This window comes from Paramisgurnus dabryanus, chromosome 2 (assembly GCF_030506205.2).
Source record: "Paramisgurnus dabryanus chromosome 2, PD_genome_1.1, whole genome shotgun sequence".
Lineage (NCBI taxonomy): Eukaryota > Metazoa > Chordata > Actinopteri > Cypriniformes > Cobitidae > Paramisgurnus > Paramisgurnus dabryanus.
Window position 1 is genome coordinate 53,982,322 of NC_133338.1, and position 22,410 is coordinate 54,004,731.

Here is a 22,410-nt window from a genome sequence, read left to right on the forward strand (position 1 = left end):
ACACACACATATATGATGTAAACAAAAACTTTTATTCTGCAAACGATTAGTTGTGATTAATCGTTATGCAGCCCTCTTTAAAAGCTCAGATTCACACAGTCCAACTATTAGTCAAACATAGAGTAGATTTGATAGGGTTGCAGAACTGGTTTGCATTAGTAAATGTACAGTGATGTTATTTAAAGTGAATGTTATTTATTTGACTGTTCTTGTCAGGCACACTTTAGGTCCATGCAGCCTGTGAAGTTTGACCTTCCTCCTTTTCCTCCGTTTCGCTGGATTTTATACTTGCACTGGCACTCTTAGTTCCATAAAAGCTCTTATAGAGGGGTTTTGGCAATATTTGAAAGCATACTTGTAAAAAGTGCCTCAAATTGACTTTTTATGTTTTGTTTCATGCCTTTACAAGGGAAATGGTCAACGCCTGGTTTGCGGAGCGTGTTCACTGCATCCAACCATCTAGAGAAGGAACGAAAGCCCCATCAGAACCTTTCACAGTCCTCCATACTCTGGGTCCAACCGATGCACCATCTCCCAGTCCAACACCGTCCACTCCTACACGAAAGATCTCGGCATCGGAGTTCGATAGACCTCTTCGTCCCATCGTGGTGAAAGACGCGGAGGGTGCCCTCACCTTTCTGACTGACACGGAGAAGGTAGAGATGCCTCTTTCTACCTCTCAGCGGACGGGAGATGGGGCGGATGAGGGCGGAGGAGGTCTGGATACAAGTGGAGACCGCTGTGCTCGTCTGCTGGAACTCGTACGAGATGTTTCGAGTCACTTGGACCTTACCACTCTCTGTCATAAGATCTTTTTGCATACTCATGAGTTGATTTCTGCGGACCGCTACTCGTTGTTTTTGGTCGGTGAGGACAGCTCGAACAGGAAGTTTTTGGTTAGCAGACTTTTTGATGTCGCAGAAGGAACTACACTGGAGGAGGCTTCAAACAGCGGCATTCGACTCGAATGGAACAAAGGCATTGTGGGATATGTGGCGGCCACGGGAGAGCCTCTGAACATTAAGAATGCATATGAGGTGAGACCTTTACTGGGTTTCTTATTTTGTGAAACATTTTAAAATTGTGAAACATCTATGTTGTTATATACATTTTTTTTATACATCGTGGTTTATGGTTTATCACATTTTTCTTCAATATCGTGCCACCCTATCCTGGACCTTGTCACAATATACATACTATAGTTTATACTGCAGAAATAGTAAGAGTAGTAGTACGCTTGTACTATTGCAAGCACAGCCATCGTATAATGACGGCAGGCAGTTTATAAGTACTTACTTTTCTTGTGTGATGCCTCTCGGTTTGCAAATGTTGGACATTTTTTAGTCATGATGTGTACAGGCAGGACTGTATTTTAACACCAATTGAGAGTCTGAAATGAAATTTACTTACACCTGGGTGAAGTGTGAATAAAGTCTTGTCTTAGAGACACGATCTGCGTCGGCTTAGGTGTCTGTCTTTAATGAGATTTAAATGACATGAGGAAATTCAGTTGCTAACCAACAGTTTGTATAATGATGTTGGGTATTTTTAGCTCTGATTTAGATTTATTGTGTTTTCCCCAACTAGCCGACGGGGATATGAGAAAAGAGAGAAAAAGAAATGAAAGATGAAAGTGCAGCTTTACAGATTTAACAAGATTTGTCTGCCATTGCTTAAAAGCACATGTTTAAAGGGCGATTTGCAGGTAAAATTTTTCAACGAATTTGTGCAATTTGCTTGTTGATAATAAACATTTAAACTGTTATCCATTGTATTTTATGTTGTTGGGTATCACAAAACCCGAAAAAGTATGAAAAAGTACAGCGGTTTGCAATGATTCTCCTTTCCCCCACAACGCACTGTATGACGTCACGCTGGGGAGAGAATTTCCCAAAGCCGCATTGAGAGCATTGAGAATGACTATAGAAAGACGAGTAAAGTACAGTTCTGATAGCGCAGATTATAGATAGATAGATAGACAGACAGACAGACAGACAGACAGACAGACAGACAGACAGACGGATAGGCTAGTATAGAGAGATAGGCAGACAGACAGCCAGATAGCATAACGTTAGCATATCTTCGTGTAGAAAGTAAACAAACAATTAACATACTCGTGCATGCTGGCTTGAGGGGGATGATCCTGCCTGAAATGGGTGTAACTTTATGCGATCTTCAGCACAAACGGTTTTGGCAGCATGTCTCTAATCCTGGAAGGTGAGTGAGGCACGTCACATCTGTTCGCGGGGACCAGCGACCCAAACGCACTCACTTTCTTACAACCAGTAGCGGAATGGCAATCGAGAGAGTCGGGACTTTCCCGGTGGGTCGATCTGATAATAGTTATACATTTCGAGTTAACACAGTCTGGCGGCGTGATATGCGTCCGGTTCCCGCAGCCCGCTGGTCAAACTGCTCAACATCTCTGCTAAACAAAGTATATGAAAGTCCTCAACCTGTTCGGCAGGTCCAAACATGTACAGGATTTATAAAAATACGGTGATCAATGAGCGGTTCCTCCTCAAATGGCATAGTCTGTCGTGATGTAAAAAGCCGCTGAACGCCTGTTTATTACAGTATGGATGCGGTCGGATCCGAGTGTGCTGCAGCTGCTGACTGCTGCGTATAAAATGATCGTGTGATTCGTTATCGCATAAACAATATAACAAAGCATTCTTTTATTTCACAAAACAATATATTTGAGATATTATTTGATAGACTAGTAAGTGTGGATAAAGGATGTTTAAAAATCTCTAGCCTGGTGGTCAGGACATGAATGGATCAAATCAGCAGATTTGCGAAGTTTTATTTATTTCCACAGATATCATAAATAATAATTATCATGGTAACTTTGCAGTATAACACATTATATATTTACTACGATGTATATATGATTTCCAAATTGTATACGTAAGTATTAAACAGCAATAAATGTCTCATCTATCTCTATGGCTCTGGCTGAGGCTTCCTTCACTTCTCCCCAACGTGACGTCATCGCAGAATTGCGTAAAAAAACCGTTAATACCAAAAACGTAAAAAAAGTGGTCTTTAAGACCATTTTTGAGACATTTTAAAAATTATACACATATCTTGAGTGATTTATGTACCCATTAATCGACAGTGGTGGTTAACCTGCAAGACGCACTTTAAGCCAATGTCTCCATGAAGTCCAAGAAATGATTGGTTCTGTAACGCTATTTCAAGCCATTTTTTTTTTTAACGAAATCATTCAAGTTCATTGTATTAAAAAAAGAAATACATGTAAGAATTTACCTTTCTCTGCTTAAATTTGTGTTGACAACATTATTTCAACATGACATTGTGATTCATTTTGACCTTAAACTGGATTTCAATGAGAAAATAATGTGGATAATTTATCCCATTTGAAATTGATTGGATTTTTATAAATGACCCAATTTATACATCACTTCTCATTATTGAACTTGAATAAATTAATAAATTGCAATAGTCTTTTAGAATTTTAGGGGTGATTGTGATTTTTTTTCCGTTTTTTGTCCTGCATTAGGATCCGCGCTTTAATGCAGAAGTGGACCAGATTACAGGGTACAAGACACAAAGCATCTTGTGTATGCCTATAAAAAACCACAGAAATGAGGTAAGAGATGAATAAATGAAGAGATGTAAACATGACAAACTAATCCACAGCATACTCTAGTGTATGACAACCACGATACCTGAAATCATTAAAGAATTAGCGAACATTCATTATTTATTTAAAGGGGGCATATTATGCAAAATCCATGTTTGAACATAAAAGTGTGTATGCAGTATGTGAAATACAAAATCCACCCACGTCTCATTTTTAAATCCCTATTAAACCAGAGCAGTCTCATTAGACTGTTTTAATTCTTTGTTAATGTGATATCACACTGATAAAGCTCCGCCCCCAGCCACTGACTGACTGGTTAATTTTACCCAAAAGCTTTGGGTGTTTGTTAGCACATTGTAGCACTAATGTAGCTAAAGGTTGACTGTTTTCACAGGAATCAGATGTATTTAAACTAAAAATATATATGAAGAGTTTTGTTGCAAAACGAGATAAATCTGTTTTTTTAATTGTTCAGAAATCTCGTTTGTGCATTCCAATTAATATAAATTCAACTGCAGTTGGTTTGTTTTGATTTAAACCTTCATAACTTAAAAAATACAGCTAAGTAGCACCATAAAACAACACAATAACATGATAATATAATAATAAACATGTTTTGACAAAAATGTAAAAAAATGGATTTATCTCGTTTTGCAACGAAACTCATATACACATCCTTTTTGATGTCTTTGTTGTAACGCTAAATACATTTAATTGGATAAAGAGATGGGTACAACGCTTTAAAATAATGTAAATAATGATGAAAGGGTTTTATTTAATGTACTGCAGGTTGTCGGGGTTGCACAAGCGATCAATAAGAGATGTGGAGAAAACAGCACGTTTACGGAGCAGGACGAGAAGGTGACAGATCAATGTATTTTAGACGTATTTTACAGTTTCTGTAAAAGTCGTGTTGTTGTTAAAATCATTTAATTTTTCATCTCTATAGGAATTTTCTTCATACCTGGCTTTCTCCGGCATAGTGCTCCACAACGCCCAGCTCTATGAAACATCGCAGCTAGAGAACAGAAGAAACCAGGTGTGCTGAATGGTTCACATTCGAGTCAGATCTTGTTTTGGATCAATGTGATTACACAGCAGTTTGACTTTAAATCCTGATGATGTTCTGGCTTGTGTTGTGTAGGTGCTTTTGGATCTGGCCAGTCTGATCTTTGAGGAGCAACAGTCAATGGAGGTCCTGCTGAGAAAAACTGTAGCAACCATTTTGTCTTTCATGCAAGCGCAGGGATGCACTGTGTTCATTTCTGACCAGGAAACAGCCGTAAGAGAAACATTTATTAACACAAAAATAACCTAGCATTTAAAGGATTTCTGTGAGCGGAAACAGATGTAATTGTTGAAGGCGAGGCTAGTTTATTTGTTTAGCACATTTTATACACAGAGGTAATTAAAAGTGCTTCACATAGAAATGAGAAAACATGATACATAATAATAAAAAAACTGCTTTTATAAAAAGTTTATAATGTGAATAAAACAGAAATAAAAGGGACTGGAGTTGGATTTTCCATTGACAGGTTAACTATTGCCCAAATGCTATACGTTGAGAGGCGATCTACAGCCTTTTTCTAAGGTCAACATAGCTTAATGGCGACCCAAACACACAATTAAAAATATATATAAAAGAATAATCCACATAATCCAATGAATCCTGATAATTTACGCAGCCTCATGTCATCCAAGATGTATGTCTTTCTTTGTTCAGTCGAGACGAAATTAAGTTTTTTGAGGAAAACATTCCAGGATTTTTCTCCATATAGTGGACTTTAGTGGACCTCAACAATTTACAGTTTCAATGCAGCTTCAAAGGGATCTAAACGATCCCAACCGAGGAATAAGGGTCTTACACTGCAAAAAATTATTTTCAAGAAAAAAATTCTTAGTATTTTTTCTTGTTTTCAGTAAAATATCTAAAAATTCTTAAATTAAGATGCTTTTTCTTGATGAGCAAAACGACCCAAGAAAACAAGTCTAGTTTTTAGACCAAAAACATCAAATTTAAGTTAATTTTGTGCATAAAACAACCAAAAAAATCTGCCAATGGGGTAAAGCTAAAAAAATCTTGAAAAATGTTCTTAAACACTAAATTCAAGAAAAATTTGCTTACCCAATTGGCATTTTTTTGCTTGTTTTATGCACAAAATCACTTAAATTTGATGTTTTTGGTCTAAAAACTAGACTTATTTTCTTGGGTTGTTTTGCTTGTCAAGAAAAAGCATCTTAATTTAAGAATTTTTAGATATTTTTACTGAAAACAAGACAAAAATACTAAAAAAAAATTTTCTTAAATCAGTTTTTGCAGTGTATCTAGTGAAACCATCACATTTTCTCAAAAAAAGTACTTTTAAACCACAACTTGCACTAGCCGTGTGATGCGCCAGCGCGATCTTGTGTATTACGTAATCACGTCAAAAGGTCAAGCATTACATGTGAAACTCACACTTGCGGACCATTTTAAACAATAAATTGACATAAAGACATTAATTAGTATTATTACACAATACAACAACGTCTGACGGTCCTCTTTCTCCACACTTGTAAAAATACTGAAGCGGTAGTTTCGCATACGTCAAGCATGACCTTTTGACGTGATTACGTAATACATAAGGTCACGCTGGCAATTCACACGGCTAGTGCAAAACGAGAAGTTGTGTTTTATAGATTTGTTAGATTAAACCCTTATGTTTCGGTTGGGACCGTTTCGAGTCCTTTGAAGCTGCATTGAAACGCTAAACTGTTGAGGTCCACTAAAGTTCACTATATGAAGAAAAAATGTTCCTCAAAAACTTTATTTCTTCTCAACCGAACAAAGAAAAACATACACACCCCCATGTCATTGAAAATGTTTAAATTATCAAAAAAAAAAAAAATTACGATAATGGAATATTCCTTTAAGAACTGATTTTCATTGGATTCCTTTAATTCCTCGGGCTTTACGTTAACAGGCTATGTGTGGGACCCTTTCAAGGCGAACTAAGCTCGGATGGCCACTCACCCACAGGAAGCAGACTTATTTAAGTGTTGACTTACCTGTGGTAAGTGTCGTTCGTTCGTCCAGCTTTTAAAATGCAGTCAGTACAATAAAACAAAAACTAAGATACTTGAGAATTTAAAATAATAGTTAAAAGAAAATAAATGTTATTTAATAAAAAAGCTTAGGGAAAATCAAGCACGATTTCGATTTCTTAACTTGTATTGTTGTTACATTGGCTTTACAGAGAAATATTTTTACATTACATTACCCATTTCATTTCTTTTTTTTTTAGTTTCCTTTTTACCGCATCACATGTGGTCTGCATGTGTAAAAATGCAGTACTGTTCTCTGTTGGTCTTTAAAATTAAAACCGTTAGCTATGATGTCGTTTCTCTTGTGGGTAATAGATAACCCATTTAGCTTTGATGAAAATTGAATTTCACTGTAGAAAGAATACAGATGACTGGATCTGATTCATAAACATATTATCTTTAAAAAATCTCTTTCTCCATTTACCAAGAAACAGGTGCTTCACAAGGGTCTGTCTGTGTCTCTGTGGGAAAATTAATGGCTTGTGTTGAAAGATTGACCCTCTGGTTTTTACAAGATATTTTTCTTGACCAGCAATGTCATCTTTATTCATGTTATGGATGGTTGAAACATTTAAAATGAGGCGTATGACAGACCATAACGGCGGTCAGTGCCAAGCCATCTATCAGTCTGTATTTAATACAGAGAGGCTGTGTTGAATATTTCTAGATGAGTGACGTCACCCGTAGGTTTCTGAAGCCAAAAGTTGGCGTAACCTGCCATCGCGATCTTGGCAGCCCGTCAGTCGCGGATAACCACGCCTGCCCAGCTCGACGGCAGTGACAGCACCCGTCACTCAAGTTGCCACTCCCTTCATTATGCAGAAATTTAAGGCTTTGTATAATTTAAACGGATGAGTTACAAAAAAATGTACCTCCCTCACAGTTGTCATTATGGGCAAAATTAGCTATAGACCAAACACAGTTTGTACCAGGCTGCAAACATATTTATGTTGTAAGTTTGTGCATTTTAACATGTGGGGGATTGACTCCCTTTTGGGGCCTGTGTCTAGTGGCCAGCTGATGAATTGCATGACCTGATTGGTTACCATGGTGTGTTTTCCGCCAAAGTTAAAATTTTTCAACTCGCACGTTTCTTGAGGCAACGCTCAATTCGCCCCGTTCGGGTGAACTAGACGCGCAAATGAGATGGAATCGCGTGTACCGCGCCGCGCTAAACGCCTCATTCGCGCCGCGAGACCTTCAGACGTGCGTCAGCGCGTCTTCACATTGACTTAACATTGAAATTACTCTACTGCGGCTGGTGTGAACACAGCATTAGGAGAGAGAACGGTTCAAATCCACAACCTTATTTTGAAAAATTCATGCCACAGAAAAATTACAACATGTATGTATGCATAATGAATTAATGTACCAGCATGCACATGCACATATACAGATATACAAAAGCAGTCAGTTTCCTACTTAACAAATTATTCGATTTTTCAAACTAGCATATGCATTTCCTGAAAGAACATGACTGTCTTTGTGTAGCATATGCAATGCAAAACCAGTCATGATTCAGTTTTCAAATGCAAGAAGAGCAAAAACAATTCTGTATCCAACTTAAAATAAATAATAAAAATTTAAACCTTCAACATTTATTTAATCAGTCCAAGAGAGACCTTAAATGTCTCCATAAACAACCTTTTGAGAAAAAACCTGTAGCAGATTTAATTCATCTGAAGAACAAAGATTGAATGTCATCTTTATTTTGTGTGATCTGAGCTCAATTAATTGCAGACGACCGCAAAGGTTTCAATTCACTGCTGCCGTGCAAACGCTAATAAAGGTTTCTGACCCTTTTATTGATATCAAAGGAAATGTATTACAGAGAAAGCTTATGAAACCTTTCAGTAGAGACAGAGAGAAAAAAGGCCCAGCACAAAACAAGGATAAAAGCAAGAGATTTATATAAGCTGATGAATTCGGCTGTGAAGTAATAAGGAAAGCTCTTGTACAGAAGTGTGTGTGTGTTTTGGAAAGCATCTCGCTGCATTCTGCGCCTGAAATGTTCCATATATTCAGCTTTGCAAACAGCCCAGAATAACTTCACTACGACGGTTCATTTAAAACAGAAGAGTTGTTTGTTTGGTCTGTTTATATAAATATTAGCCCATACAAACGAAAATTGCACTAATTGGCTTATTTGTTGTTTTATTATTTAGTTCATACTGGAATAAAAATTCGCTCAAGGCTGATCACAATGCCAAAACAGTGGAGCTTTGTGAGACGCTTTTTCCACCGTAGTTGATCACACGCTCCACCAAAAGCATGTCACTTGCCTTCTCTATGAATTCATTCAAAAAAGTCTAACGTGATACTAACGTCATGGATTTAATTTTCAGGAAATGGTTACAATGTATTCCACTGTAATTCAATTTTGGTAAAGCTCTGCCAAATGCGTAAACGCATCAGCCGTTCCTCAAAACATAGAAGGGACACAGCTCCGTTTTTTAACTGTGGGTAAATATATCATGTTTCTCATTTGTTGATTTGGACTCTTCTGTGCTGTGCTCGTAACTATTACATTTTTGCGAAGGGGAAATTTAAACCCTTCTAGAAGTCCCTAAACATCAGCACATTAAAGCATGACTGCAGGTGGGTCAGTGTTGAGTTTACACAGGCGGCCGCACACTAATAGTGTTATAAAGAAAGTGAAATACTGGCAAAGTTTTCTCTGTGAGTCAATGCTCTTCTTCTTTCCTTACAGAAAACGTTCTCCGGTGTGTTTCACATGGAATATGAAGAGCTCACTGGATCTGTTGACTTTTCAAACAGGTGGGATTACCTATGTAAAGTTAAAGTCAACTAAAAGAAATTTTACAGGTTCAATACTAGTTTGATCAACAATGTTATCAACAAATTTATCATTGCATATTTTTGCAAATTTTATGTATTGTATTTTATATAATTGTTTTACTTTTAAGGACCCTTTTTATGTATGACAGAAAGGCATGTTTAGTTATTATGATGCCTGTTATTAATCATATTAATGGACTGAAGAAAAAGTATAATCTTTCTATAAGGACAATCAAATTAAAGAGCTCGGATGCCAAACCCGCTAAGGGTGTGTGCACACCAAAGTGTTTAAACACGTCTGAAAACGCCAGGCAGACACTGACTGTAGGCGCTTGCCAGCTTTTTTTCAGCTGAGCGCTTTGGTTGCAATGATACTTCTGCTTTATTTATCAGTCGTTGATTGATGCGCCAGTTGGTTGTTGTATTTGTCCCGCCCCTCTTCCAACGTGATTGGACGGCCGAGTAAGAAGTGACATTGATGAGCTGGGCGTTTCACCCAAAGTTGAAATTTTTCCAAGGTGCTGCCATTTTTTGAAATCCCCGGCGCTTCCATTGTAAATATAAAACGTGTCAGCCACCGGAGTAAACGCTTTGGTGTGCATGGGTTTTAAGCGGATTTGGGGCGAAAGTATTTAGTTCATTTTATTATATCATTTTTAACTCTTTCCCTGCCAGCGTTTAAAAAAGGTTGCCAGCTAGCACCAGCATTTTCTATGTTTAATACCATCCAGAAAATGTTCTTCTTTAAATATATAAACATACAAGATGCCAAATGAAAGTCACAAACCCTACCTTTTTATCCTTCCTTCATTTGTTCTCTTTTTATTACCTCTCAAATATGGGTAGGTTTCTTCAAAAATACCATATTTTAAGAAAAAAAATGAGATAATTTAATTTTTGTGAAGGGCTTTTGATAGATCAAAACATACACAAAGTTTAAACTGTTTGACGTGAGGGGTTGCTTCCAGGTTTTATATGTTGGGTAAGAGCGACATCTGGTGGATAATAGCGGAAATATGGATTGCCGGAAAAACACTTCATTGGCAAGAAAGCATTATTGAGTTAATGGAGGTGGTGTTTAGCAGCTTTTGCATCTTAGCCTCTCATATATTCTACTCTATATACTAATATTTTAAATAATTCAATTTTTTGTTTTTTCTTTACTTTGCCTTTATGTAAAGCTTTTTTATAACAATGCAAAACTTTTGTAATAAAGCACTATATAAATAAACTTTACTTGAATGTGATAAACACAGAGCAAACTAGGGGTGGGCGATATGACCAAAGTCTTCTATCACGGATCCATTTTATATCATAATAACGATTTGTATCATGGTAGAGTTTTTTTGTTATTAATGCCATCGAATTCTCACAAAAACCTTATACAGGCATAAAAAATAAGATAAAACAAACAAAACTCAGGCTCACTGAAGTTAAACAGTCAGTGATTAAAGAAAAATAATAAAGTGATTTTCTCTCAATGCTGTTTGATTAACACGAGTACAGACAGGAGCAAAATTAGGTAACTTCCCCTTTAAGACCAAAGTCCGGACCCAATATAATGTTACACCTGCTTTCACACCGGAACGCATATAGCACTGTTGTTTGTGTTTTAATGGCTTAGAATCACTTGTTTTTGAGCTGCGGTACTTAAGTACATGTACAAACATTACGTTTTCGTGATCATGCACACAGCTACATGACGTGGGCATGTGACCTGGATAGAGACAATAGTCCAAAATCTCTACTCTAATCGGTTGACAAATTTCTACCAGTTAATCATGTCTACCAGTTTATCACTCACCCCTAGACAGGGCTCGAAAGTGCGACCAATTTGGTCGTATATTCAACCTAATTTCTCAACCTAATTTCTCAGGTTGCACCCGTGCGACCAGGCGTTCGAGGGAAAAAGCTGTGGTCCAGATGTACGTGTCTGTACTTTAAAAAAATGCGTGTGCGCTCCAGTCAGACAGAGAGAGGAGAGTAGCCTTGGTCTGTCAGATAAACAGAGTGGATATAGGCAATCTGGTGCGCCTTTTTCTTAGGTGCACCAGCACAAAAGTTAGGTGCACCCAAATTTTTGACCGCATCGCATTTATAGTTCACCCAAAAATGAAAATTCTGTCATAATTTACTCACTCTCATGTTGTCACAAACCTGTATAAATGTCTTTGTTCTTATGAACAAGAAGCTAATTATTTTGAGGGATGTTTTTAACCAAACCTAGCATGAGCCCCATTCACTTCCTTAGTAGGAAAAAATAATACTATGGAAGTAAATGGGGCTCATGAATGGTTTGGTTCAAAACATTCCTCAAAATATCTTCAGTCATGTTCACCAGAACAAAGACATTTATACATGTTTATAACAACATGAGAGTGATTAAATTATGACAGAATTTTCATTTTTGGGTGAACTATAAATGCGATGCGGTCAAAAATTTGGGTGCACCTAACTTTTGTGCTGGTGCACCTAAGAAAAAAAGTTAGGCGCACCAGTGCAAAAAGTTAGTGTAGATCCCTGCTAGAGCGTGTGACCTCTAAGCAATGGATTTTATGTCATAAATCTAAATGTATGCATATTGCCCATATCTTTAATATGTTTTATACATGTAATGTAGCCTTGAATTTTAATGTTCATTGTTTTAGACAAAACATTAGGACTTAATCTTCACAACTTTAAACTGCCCATCTGTGCCAAATGTTTTATTCTCATAAATCATGGTGTCACACATGTTGTTGTATTGAACCTGTAACATTTCTTTAATTATTTCCTAGTTTTGTTATCGCAAGATAAACTGAAGAAGAACTTTCGCTTTTGCCCAGTACTGTAACTTAGCTTGCTTGGTAAACAGAACTGATCAGTGGATGAAACTTGTGAAATAAGATGTTTATAAGGAAGTACATTTCTCATAAAAGTATCAAAGTCGTGACTTTGATCAAGTGATTCTCATGTTTATTACCTTGAACTCAATAAAACTATTACCTTTTATCATATAGTTTATTTATGTGCAGCAAAAACGCTTTTGTTGTTTCTAAATATTTTGTATAGCTGTAAACCAGTAGTAAGGTGAGTAAAAGTGTTATGTATAATAAAAGTATAAACATTTAGCAACACATGAGATGTCAGCTTTCCAAAAACACTTCCTTATGAATTGTGATGTTTTGCCAAGTCTTTATTTGGGAAATGACAGAGACTCCTTATGTACTGTTTTTCCTTTGGGTTTTAAGTCAAGCACATTATTCTCCGTTATTCAACAGATTGGTATGTGAAACATTTAATTCAAGTGTATGTATTGTTTTTCAACCAGTTTGCTTATCTAATGAAAGTATGTAGCTCAAGTATTCAAGTCAATTTGATAACACTTGGAATGTGATTCTCAAATAGTTTTTCTTCAGGACCCAAATTTTATATACCAGTGCACTTTGCATATTCAAACATTACATTCTAACATTAAAATGTCTAAAGGGTGGTTTCCAGGACAGGGATTAGCTTAAACCAGGACTTAGTTTAATTAGGAAATAGGGATGCTAAACAATTAATCGTGATTAATCGTTAGCAGAATAAAAGTTTTTGTTTACATCACATATGTGTGTAAACTGTGTATAATAAATATGTATATATATATATAAATATGAACACATTCATGTATAATTTTAAGAATTTTTTTTTTATATATTAAGTATTTATATTTATATATAATATAAATTATACATAAATATACAAATGTATATACACATTTCTAAAACATATACATGCATGTGTGTACATTTATTTATACAAAGTTATTATACACAGTTCACACACATATATGATGTAAACAAAAACTTTTATTCTGCTAACGATTAATCGCGATTAATTGTTAAGCATCCCTATTAGGAAATATAACTAGTTTTAACAAACATGCCTTACTAAAAACATTACTTGTACTGTGTGCATTGTTGTAGTACTCCCGACTCGGGACCATATTTTAATGGTCTTGGTCTTGTCATGGACTCGTGAGCATTTTGACTCGGTCTCAACTCGTACTCGGTTACATTTGGAATCGGACTTATTCTCGAGTCCACACGAGTCCCTTTTAAAATATATATTACTGTTTCTTTAAACTGATGTAAAATTGACACAAACAATGATTGGTGATTTTTTTGCGCGCGTTAGTCTGGCGGTGACTGGCGGTAATAAGACCCAACTTTATGTGGACTCGGTCTTGATTCTGACTCAACCCTCTCTGGACTCGGTCTTGACTCGGACTCGAATGAGCTGGTCTCGAATACAACACTGACTGTGTGTATTTTAAGGCAAAACAAAGGGCACTGATGTATTTTAAGATATGTCAGTGCAAGTTGTTTTCAGTTTGGACAGCTCTTATATTTATTTAAGTCTAGGACTTATCTTATCTCATAACCGCCCCATATGTCTTGATTTATGTGGTAACACTTTACAATAAGGTTGTATAAGTAAACATTACTAAATGCAACAACTAACATAAACAATGAGTAATATAGTTTTTCAGCCTTTACTAATCTTTGTTCATGTCAATACAGTTATTCATGTTAGTTCATGGTGCCTTAACTGATGAATACAGTTGCAATATATGATTTTATACGTAATATATGATGTATTAGTAAATGCTGAAATTAACATGAACTGAGATTTAATAAATGCTGTAGAATTGATCATTGATTTTCATGTTCAATGCATTACATAATTTTAACAAATACAACCTTAGTGTAAAGTGCAATTTGAATTTCACAATAGTTTGAGAAAACTATTATAATGATGTATTGTGCTGTTTATAATGTAGCCTATAGTAATATACAGCCTCTGCTACTACAGGGAATGTGACGTCAACAAGATAAACTACATGTACGCTCAGTATGTCAAGAACACGATGGAGCCGCTGAACATCGCAGATGTCACCGAAGACCAGAGATTTCCATGGACAGTGAGTACACAGGGGAACGGCAGGCTGGAAATTACCACAGGGTCAATCCTTCTCTGAGATCCGGATGCTTTGTGGCTTTGACACAGCTCATGTCATCCAGACATTCACTTAACCCATTTATGTAGTTATGTGAAGTCACTTTTCACATTTCATTGCTCTTTTTCAGCTCAGGAAATGTATATTGTATAGTTCTCTGGTTATACAGCATGAACATACAGCTGTAATGTCAATATTAGTTCCACATTCATAAAAAAATATGCTTATTTACCCACCCCCATGTCATCCAAGATGTTTATGTCTTTCTTTGTTCAGTCGAGAAGACATTTTTTTGAGCAAAACATTTCAGGATTTTTCTCCATATAGTGGACTTTAGTGAATCTCAAAAGTTTAAAGTTTTAATGCAGCTTCAAAGGCTCCAAACGATCCCAACCGAGGCATAAGGTTGAAAATGAAATGATTGTCATTTTCAGCAAAAAAATATGTACTTTTAAAACCACAGCTTTTCATCTTGCACTAGCCATGTGTAGGCCTGTCACGATAACAAATTTTGCTAGGCGATAAATTGCCTCGGAATTTATCGCGATAGGCGATAACATTGCTGCTCCGGGACCATTATAATAATGCAGATACACCTTTTCAAAGATCTATAAACTTTTATTTCTAAACAATAAGTAATACTGGAACTGGAAGACATTTTAAATATCCACAAGAAATGAACAAAATAACAGGATGATTGCGTTTTAGGTGCATATGCATGTTTGTCGTGTTGCCACTTTTAAGTGCTACGTTATTACCACAAATGCGACATAACGGCTCGTTCAGGTTTAGTGGTTCACCTCGGTCATTAGGTTTAAATCCAAAGTACTCCCACACTGCAGCTGTAGCGTTTGGTTTTGAAACTTGGCTGTTTACACTTGGTATCAAGATGTGTTTTTGATCAGATCACAAGTGGACGAGAGAGACATATCACATTTACACCTGGTATTTAAATCCGTCTCTTTTGTCCACTTTCGACCGCTTCTGTGCTGAATACTGTGAGGGGACGGTCCGTGAGACGGTGGGCGAGTCTCTCCGCTGTCATTTGAACGCCAGCGGGAGTAATTATGAGTTTATATGGACGCAAACTAATATTATGTCGGAGTCCGCTGCTTGTTTAGCAAGTATACATGCTGCACAGTATTTTGTACGTTTATATGTTAGAGCTTTCTCTGAATTTTCAGCGCAATTGATGAAATAAGATCGCGCAACTTTCACACGCTTGCAAAATGAAACTGCGGACATCACCCGCTTTAGTTTATCAATGAAAGGCTAAAATATCACTGTTCACCTTGTGTCAGAAAAGTCAGAAAAGACGTAAAACATTGTGATCCGATCGATAAAAACGCATGTTAATGACAAGTGTAAACAGCCTCTAGTAAATCCATCTTTTTCTCCAACTCTCGTCTTAACTAGTGTTTTCTCCTGCTACACTTCTCACGCGGCTCTCATCCTCCTCAGTACTCCTACTGTGATAGGCTACGCCAGGAGTCCCCCCTCCCCACACAGATCATGCGACTGACAAATGACTGACGAGGGTTCACTCCTTGTCACTCGTTGCACGGAGCGGTCATCCAGTCTCTTTGGTAGAGAGAGAGAGAGACAAGGAAAACAAACAAGCATGCAAATGTGAATTATCGCGGCCTAAAAAAATGATCGAGCTCATTTTATTTACCGTGCGATTAATCGATTTATCGTTTATCGCGACAGGCCTAGCCATGTGATGAGCTGTGTGATGCTCCGTGTGATTATGGAATATGTAAGGTTACGCTGGCGCATCACACGGCTAGTGCGTGACGTATGTGAAACTACCGCTCCAGTGTTTACAAGTGTGGAGAAAGAGGACTGTTCAGACGTTATTGTATGTGGAATGATACTAATTAATGTCTTTGTGTCAGTCTATTGTTTAAAGGTGCCGTGTGTAAATTTTAGCAGCATCTAGTGGTGAGGTTGCGAATTGCAGCCAACGACTCAACCCACTGCTTACCCTCGCGTAGAGAAGCTACAGTAACCGCCACTGGAAAAAAACATAGTAAAAGACAAGACAGTAAAAGACAAATTGAACAGTTTGACCGTTAAGGGCTTCTGTAGAAACATGGCGGCACAAAATGGTTCCTTCCCGTAAGGGCACCCTCGGTGTATGTAGATAAAAATGTCTCATTCGAAGGTAATAAACACATAACGGTTTATTATGAAAGGTCTTTATACATCACTAATAATATAGTTTTTGTATATTATTTTGCATTTCTGTCTAGAGATCCTTCTAAAAATTACACACTGCACCTTTAAAATGGTCTGCAAGTGTGCGTTATACATATGTAACGCGTGACCTTTCGACGTGATTACGTAATACGTAAGGTCATATTAGCCCAAAGGACTAGTGCAGGCAAGAAGTTGTGGTTAAAAAGTACTTTTTTGTGAAAATTAGGATGGTTTTGCTAGATAAGACCCTTATGCCTTGATTGGGATCTTTGGATGACATGGGGGTGAGTAAATTATCTGTATTTTTTGTGAAAGTGGAGTAATATTTTATTTAATGTGTGTAAATTTGCAAATGAGCTACGCCCCTCACTCCCTTAGTAACAGACAGTGAGCACTTTTCCTGTGAATACCGTGTGAGACCATGGCATCTTTAGCCGCATTAGTGTTACGTACAGTAAGGACTAATTGACTTCAGTCCTTTTGAATTAATCAAAAATAATGCACACCCAAGGTGGGAATTCTTTCGCACAGTGCCGTTACACCGCGGGTGTGCATTATTTTTGATTAATTCGAAGTCAGTTATTCCTCTTAGATCACGGTTACCACGAACATTGCTCTTGTGACTTTTTTAAGACATTTGATAGATTAGGTGTGCAGTTTACAGAAAAGTAATCAACACCCATGGAAAATTCTTCAGCCAATCAGAATAAAGCATTCAACAGACCCGTGTTATAAAATGTGCTAACAAACCGAAAAGCGTTTGGGTTAAGTTAGTCAGTCAGTCAGTCAGTGGCTGTGGGCGGAGCTTTATCAGTGTGACATCACATTAAGAGAATCAAAACAGTATGTCTAATGACACCGCTTTGGTTATTGGGGATTAAAAAGAAGGATAGGGTGGATTTTTTTCCATTGTAGGGTGGTTGCGTTCACACACTGCCAACACACATTAATATACAAACACTTTCTAAAAGTGGATTTTGGATCATATATGCCCTTTAATGTCCTTTCTGACAATAATGTATCTTTTTAATGGTTTCATATGCTTTTGTATAGCTCAGTGGTAGAGCATTGTGTTAGCAGTGCAGTAAATTTTCATAGGTATACCCAGGGAACCTGCATAGTGATGATATATTTTGATTTGCAGTCGCTTTCGATTAAAGCATCTGTCAAATGCATAAATCTAAATGTAATGTACTGTAAATATGGGAACTGCATCTTGTATCTTACGTCTTGAATTTTAAACTCATTTTTGTTAAATTAATTAATTCTTTATTTCTCGTCTTTCTTTGAAAGAGTGAAAATCTCCAGATGTCAAAATGTCAAGTTAAAAGTCTTCTCTGCACTCCGATTAGGAATGGAAAGAAGGACAAAGTTATAGGTATGTCTGATTCCCTATTATCTTTTTTTTCTATCTTTTAGTTTTCCACATATAAACTACAAGGCATCACTGTTATTAAAAACACTAAATATTAAACTATGCCATGTAATTTATCCCACAGTGAGCCTTCAATTCATCTGTATTGTTTCTAAGTGATTCAACTTTTAGTTTGTACAGAAGATTAAGCAAGTAAAAATCAGTAGACTTAAAAGATTACTATTTAAAGGGCTATGCATAGTCAAATACACAAATACTTTTCAGCTGGACACATGAATTCACGCTAGGGCTGCACGGTTATCTTTTTTTGTTTTAAATAAAGATCACGATTTTAAACGCAAACTAAACAAATAAATAATAATTTACTAAAGGTTCTGACAAAAATAAATTGCTGCAAACTCTTCAAAAATGTTTCATTGGTATGAATTAATTTCTATATATTTTTTTTAAGAGGCTTCCTTTAATTTTAATGTTAATTTTAACACAGTTTGCAAATAAAGTAAAGCAAACTACTTGTATTACAGACAGACAGCCAAGACACATGCATCCGTGAAAGCAAAGCACAGTGAACGCAAGCTTCATCCATACTTTAAATGAGATAACCAATAAACAATTGTCATTGCAACCCATTGTTTAAAAATCTCCCTTTACTTAATAATGTCTCTCTGTGACTCCCGGACAGCGGGCACACATATTTCAATGCTTTGGTTTGAAATCTTTCGAAGATTTAATACACAGACAAATCGTTATAATTTATGAATGAAATCGTGTGGGAGTTTGAATCGAGATTGAACGTTTTTATTTTTTTATTAATCGTGCAGCCCTAATTCACATCATACAATGAAGCCGTAAATCGACAATGTAGGCTGCATTTAAGGCTTCTGGAGTTTAAACGGTTAATGTCTTCTGTTCACCACATGCTTGGCCCTTTAAGCAGACTGTCATTTAAAGCCCTAGACTTTCTGTCTGTTTTTAATTGATTCATGCATCCTCTTTTTCTGCTTCTACACAAACAATAGAGATTTATGAACTTGTGTCTAAGCCACACAAGCTTAAAGAAAGAAAAAATACACAAAGTAAAAACGATTAACTATTATAAACCCAAAGCGTACATTTTTGAAGAATATCCTGGCTTTTCTTTCTAATATAATAAAAGTCTCCATTATAATAAAAGTAAATGGGGACTGTCTTGTGCTATAACAAAAAACATACAATTTTCCAGACATCAAAGTCTTTTGAATTATTACAATAGCTTTGTGTAACGAACAGGCTGAAACGTAAGATTTATTGAAAATCTTTCCACCTGCTGTTTCTTATTTCGTTTTGTCCTCATTCACGTTCTTTATATAGAAAATGGCTGCCAGGATGTTCTTGTTCAAATTTCACACGAATTAAAGCAAACTCATAAAGTTTCAGAATAACATAAAGCTGAATAATGACAGAGGTTTCAATTTGAGGTGAGCCGTTCCTTTAAACCACATAATGAACTCTTGTCCCAATTTCATTTTTGGGGTAATGTGGAAATAAAAAGCAAAGCTAAACTTTTTCCAAAGGAAATTCTGGATAAGAGTTTCCAAAGTTTTTTTACAAAACACTTCGGCTTTTGAACGCAGGTGTTTGCCAGTTGGTCAATAAGATGGATGATTGTACGGGGGAAGTTAAAGCCTTTAATCGCAATGATGAGCAGTTTCTGGAAGCTATCGCTATCTTCTGTGGACTGGGCATTCAAAACACGCAGATGTATGAAGCTGTTGAGAGAGCGATGGCAAAGCAAGAGGTCACACTTGAGGTGAGTGTGATGGGAATTACCAAAAGCTTGACATGGTAGACTAGCAAAGTTTTTAAACATACATTAATCATTTTCCATAACCAATTTTAATTTTTTCAATAACAGCATCTTTGCATCAAATGCATGAGAGTATTACAGTAAAAAAGATGTGAAGTTCTGACTAAAATGATCAATGTTCATGCATAAAAATAAACTTTAGCGGTGCTACACACAGCCAGGAGCGGTTTAGGATGTTTTATAGGACAGTACAGGTACAAGTAATCCAGTTTTCCGGGATATAACCTTTAATGTGACGCTCTTGTGCTCTCATTCAGGAGCTGTCAGAATCAGAAGCGCTCTACTGCAGCTGATTTCTTCTGTTATAATCCTCACCTCACAGCACATAGTAGTAGGATTAAATGTGACTGAAAATTAACATACTTCTGATTTACAGGACAGAGAAAACATACTTAATGCAAATAATATAAGGCGTCTAATCATATTTTAAATATTATATCTGAAATAAACCCCTCTTATCCAGAGAGAAAGCATGAAATCGACGATAGGTGCTGTCCGCAGCGTAGCGTTGCCAAGTCCTCGCTTTTTTCGAGTTTAGATTTGGGCTACTGTTTAAACTGTTTCCACCAGTTGTTTCTGCGGGTAAAGATGAAATGATTTTGTTGATTAGTTATTGATATTTGGGCTGTGAACAGTCATTGGGATGCTTTTAGTTTTGAATGTCCGATTGGATTGTTTACACGAATCTGGCAACCCTGGCTATGCGCTTGCGCAGATGTTCGGTTCGGATTATATAGATTGTACAATGAACATTTAAATCAGATTGCAATGTTTAGGGTGCATGTAAACTGTATTGTCGTAACTTTCAATCGTATTAAACTCAGTCGGATTGAAAAAATTTTAGTGCTGGGCAAAGATTAATCGCGATTAATCGCATACAAAATAAAAGTGATTTTTTGCATAATATATGTGCGTGTACTGTGTCTAATAATTGTGTATATTTAACCACACACACATTCATATATTCATTTCAGAATTGTTTTACTTATATATAATTTTTTTAAATTTATTTTTAATATAGAATATATAAAAATATAAATAAATATATATAAACATGTAAATGTTTCTTAAATACATACATGAATGTGTGTGTATTTATTTATACATAATAATTACACACAGCACATACTCATATATTATGCCAAAAATCACTTTTATTTTGTATGCGATTAAACGCGATTAATCTTTGCCCAGCACAAAAAAATTTGTGCATGTAAACATGGGGCCTTATGCTGCATTTACACCGACCGCGGTAAGGGCGTGAAGCGCGAGTGATTTCAATGTTAAGTCAATGTGTAGACGGGTTGACGTGCGTCAGGAGGTCCCGTGGCGCGGAAGAGGCGTTCGGCGCGGCGCGGAAGACGCGTTTCCGCCTCTTTCGCGCGTGAAGCTCGGGTGAAAGGCGCGAATTGAGCGTTGTGCGCGGTACGTGCGGTAAGCGCGAATGGTGCTTTTTGTGCATCTTGCGGTTCACGCGAATTTGCGGCTGACGCCCGAGTTGAAAAATTTGAACTTTGGCGGAATTTCGCGCCGCGTTAACAAATCAGGAGCCTGCTTGCTGCTGTGGTGGCAGCCCCGCCCGGAGTCACTCACTCAAGCAGTCACTCGAAGCTATATGACACAAGTTGTTATTTCTATAGTGGAGACAGGAATAAAAAGGACCTCGCTTGGAAGAGTGTCAGTAAGGACTTTGGGCAACTTGGTAAGTTGTAATACACGCTTCACTTTTGAGTCACGTGACGTTTATTTAGCTTTTTCCGCGCGTCTACTCCGCTCTACACGCGCGAATGCATCCAAATTGTTCAAGTGGCAAACCACGCGCGGTAGACGCGATTTTGACGCCCAAACCGCGTTTGGTGTAAACTCAGCATTAAATAGGAAAAGCTAAACGAGATAACGAGGGAAGGTCAGGTGAGGGGAGTTAACCAATAATAAATAATTAACCAGCAAACAAGGGGGGCGGGTGCAGAGACAAGATAAGGAAAGCACACAGCCCAAACAAAGGCCATGTGCTACCACACAAAACATGAGTACCGCCACGATCCTGCCACGTGAATTATGAAATACTGCATGATCTCTTATCTTTAAATGAAATAAAATCCTAATTTCTAATTCTAATCGAATGATTTAAGGACTTCAGTCTTCTCAAAAAATGTCAAGATGTGTTTAGTGCCACGAGAAGTCAACATTAAATACTGACTGATGCCTGAAAAAGACATTTAGTTCTGAATATGGTTTAGTTTTTTCATTTTGTGTACATATTTCCTGTATTTTCTGTTTGTATTTTAATAAAAAGAGTGACAAATAAATATGGATGGACATTAAAACTTTACTAAAACAACAAAGCTGGTGGTGGTGGCCTAAGACTTTTGCAGTGTGAAGTGCATTTAAATAGCATGCAGTGTGAAAAGTCATGCAAAAACATTCGCCAAAGTCCAATTTTGCATGCATATGATATGCCAGTCCTTCCCATTCACTTAAGGCGGTGCAAGTTTTCATGACGATTTAATTAT

At 36.8% G+C, this 22,410-nt stretch overlaps 1 protein-coding gene across 4 annotated transcripts in view; it reads left to right on the plus strand.

Annotated features, from left to right (window-relative positions):
* pde5ab (phosphodiesterase 5A, cGMP-specific, b) overlaps positions 1–22,410 on the plus strand; it is a 52,851-nt gene that overhangs the window by 17,464 nt on the left and 12,977 nt on the right. For all 4 annotated transcript variants that reach the window (XR_010530603.2, XM_065261746.2, XM_065261747.2 and 1 more), the window contains exons 2-10: positions 410–1,037; positions 3,527–3,616; positions 4,400–4,471; positions 4,560–4,649; positions 4,755–4,892; positions 9,405–9,472; positions 14,330–14,438; positions 17,970–18,054; positions 19,665–19,840. Coding sequence is in view for 3 of the 4 variants with exons in the window: in XM_065261746.2 (XP_065117818.1) it covers positions 410–1,037; positions 3,527–3,616; positions 4,400–4,471; positions 4,560–4,649; positions 4,755–4,892; positions 9,405–9,472; positions 14,330–14,438; positions 17,970–18,054; positions 19,665–19,840 (1,456 nt within the window). In the remaining variant the exon portion in view is untranslated. The remainder of the gene's footprint in view (positions 1–409; positions 1,038–3,526; positions 3,617–4,399; positions 4,472–4,559; positions 4,650–4,754; positions 4,893–9,404; positions 9,473–14,329; positions 14,439–17,969; positions 18,055–19,664; positions 19,841–22,410) is intronic.